At 62.8% G+C, this 2,656-nt stretch overlaps 1 protein-coding gene across 1 annotated transcript in view; it reads left to right on the top strand.

Annotated features, from left to right (window-relative positions):
* Positions 1-2,470, top strand: part of FAM83E (family with sequence similarity 83 member E) — a 9,590-nt gene extending 7,120 nt beyond the window's left edge. Inside the window, exons 4-5 of the mRNA XM_015567960.1 lie at positions 3-78; positions 1,651-2,470. Of these exons, the coding sequence (XP_015423446.1) occupies positions 3-78; positions 1,651-1,926 (352 nt within the window). The 3' untranslated portion in view covers positions 1,927-2,470. The remainder of the gene's footprint in view (positions 1-2; positions 79-1,650) is intronic.
* Positions 2,471-2,656: the final 186 nt, after the last annotated feature.

Here is a 2,656-nt window from a genome sequence, read left to right as displayed (position 1 = left end):
CCTCCAGCCCGGCCCAGCCGGTCCCTGTGGGACCTGAGCCGCCTGTCCCAGCTGTCCGACTCCAGTGATGGTGACGAGGTGAGACCGGTGGCCCCCTGAGGATGACAACAGCTGGTGGGGGGTGGAGGCGGCTAAGGCCAGGAAAGGGGAAGAAGGGGCGTGCTGGTTCAAGGTCATCCAGTTGGGCTCAAGGGCCCTTACTCTGTTTTCTGAGGACCTACTATGTGCCTGGCCCCCGGGAGGTCGGGAAGCCAAGCTGCTCGCCTGAGATTCTAATGACACGGCGTTTCCTGAACCCACACTGTGTGCTGGGCAGGGGAGTGCCGGGCGGCAAGGAACAGAGACCCCCCAAGAGCCTGGGGTGTGAATCCTGCCATGATATACCAGCCGTGAGAACCGGGGCGAGGGTGGGGCGGGGCGGGACTTGCCGTCTCTGAACCTCCGTGTTCTCATCTAGGAAATGGGCTGAGCGGTAGCTTCCTCCTCAGTTTGGTTGGGAGAAGGAGTCAACAGAATGAAATAGTCACATTCGCTCTTTCACTAGAAATTCCCCAAATGGAATTGATTTCACAACATCCTCATCCCAGGTCAGCGCGGCAAGATGCTCACCGTGCGCAGTGTTGCGGAGGGGAAAGCTGAGGTCCAGAGAGGTTAGGCAACTTGCCCAGGTTGAAACAGTGGTCTTTCCTGGGCACCTTCCGATGTGCCAGGCCCCAGGCCAAGCGCTTTCACAGAAGTAGTTACATTTAACCTTTGCCACAGTCCTCAGAGGCGGATGTTATTACATCTTTCCATCCATCATCTATCCATTTCACAGATGGGAAAACTGAGGCACCGGGGAGGCTTGGGACTCAGCCCTGGTTGCCTCCTGGGTGGGGCTTTGACATTCTCTATGCCCTGGCTTCCCAGATTCCAGTGTCATGAGCTCAGAGGGGACCCATCTCCCCCTGCTTAGACACTTGGGGTTCAACAGGGCCTGCCCCAATTCTCTGGGGGACCCTGGGCAGGGCCTCCATGTCCCTGGCTGTCAAGGAGGCTGTTGAGAAGGTCAGAGCAGAGCCATGTGGGAGAAACAAGCTGACCTGGGGGCCAGGATCTCTGTGAGCTGTACCCCCTCTAAGCCTCAGTTTCCCCGCCTGCTAAGTGGGAGCTAGAGGCCAGTCCTGAGGGTGAGGGAGAAGGAGCCCAGGAATTGCCTCCCTCGGTTCCGGGGGAGAAGGGGGATGGGCAGGGCCAGGCCAAGGTCCTCACCTCCACCCGGTCCTGGGCCGCCCTCATCCAGAATCACTCCCTTGGCAAATATTTGCTGCCCCCACCTGGGCGGCTGCTGGCTGCTTCCTGTTCCTCCCCAGCTGCAAACTGCAGGGTGGGGGGGACACACCTCCCGGCCCCTTGGGAGCTCCGGGGGTCCCAGGCCTCCCTGCTCACCTCCCTCTGGTTCTGGAGCTCAGGGGCCTTCTCCCCTCCCCTCCGTGTCACGCCCTCCTTCCCTCACCTCCCTCTTCTGTGTCTTTCTCTCTCCTGCTCATCTTCATCCCCTTTTATCCTCTGTCTCCCTCACCTCCTCCAGCTTTCACCTCCCTCGCCTCCTCCCTCCCTGGACTCAGCCCCCAGGAGCCTCCGCTCACCTCCTCCTCTCTCCCTCCACAGCTCAAGAAGTCCTGGGGCTCCAAGGACACCCCAGCCAAGGCCCTGATGAGGCAGCGGGGCACTGGGGGGGCCTCCAGGGGTGAGGTGGACTCCCATCCACTCGCCAGGCCCCAGCCCTGGGGCGGCCCCCTGCCCCTCATCCCTGCCGGCCGCCTCCACTACCTCTCCCCGACCCGAAGGAGGTTTGGAGACGATGCTGCACCCACAGCCCTGGAACCCAGGAGTGGCCGGCAGCCAGGCTGGGCCACCCAGGCAGGACTCAGGGGGCGACCCTGACAGAAGCCAGAGCCACCCTGGGCTGGCCCAGCCCAGGAGGGCTGGACGACAGTGTGCTGGGAGCCGGGCCTCAGAGTCTGGGAAGCAGGAGGGATTTTCCCCACAAGGATCCTAGAACTTGGGCAAGTCCCACGCCCACCCTAGACCTCAGTGTCCCAGTCTACAAAATGGGCAGAACGTCTGGAGGAGCTGGGATCCCAGAACATTGCACATCCCGCCCCGGGCCATGTGAGGACTTCTCTGAGGGGAGGCCTGGCGGAGGGCCCCAGGCTGGGCTGTGTGTGGGGACCCTGGGGGGCGGGGTGTCCCTGGGGCCCACCTGCTCAGAAGCCTGGGCAACTGAGCTGGGCTCGGGAGGAGAGACCTCAATCCAGGGGGTTGAGCTGAGTGAGGAGGGACTCAGATCGGTGGGGACACGCCTGCTGGGAGCGGCTCAGGGCCCTGGTGATGGGCTGGGCAGGTGCTGGGACAGTTTTATGGGTGCCGAGGGGTTAGTTGTTAGGGTTCCCTTTTACCTCTGCCCAGAATAAACCTGCCTCCTGCCCACAACTTGCATTCTCCGCAGCCTAGTGGGGGACCCCGGGGTCCCGGCCACTCCTCCCTCAGATTCAGGGGTCCAGTCCGCAGCACCCCGACTCTGGGAAGTCAGGCGCCGGGCGCTACGGGGCTTCTGAGTCACCCACCCCATTGGGGCGCCAGGTGGGGAAGAGGACCCCGCCCTCGGGAGGCT

Source organism: Myotis davidii, unplaced genomic scaffold, assembly GCF_000327345.1.
Source record: "Myotis davidii unplaced genomic scaffold, ASM32734v1 scaffold464, whole genome shotgun sequence".
In the NCBI taxonomy this organism is placed as follows: Eukaryota; Metazoa; Chordata; class Mammalia; order Chiroptera; family Vespertilionidae; genus Myotis; species Myotis davidii.
This window is presented reverse-complemented; position numbering and strand designations above follow the sequence as displayed.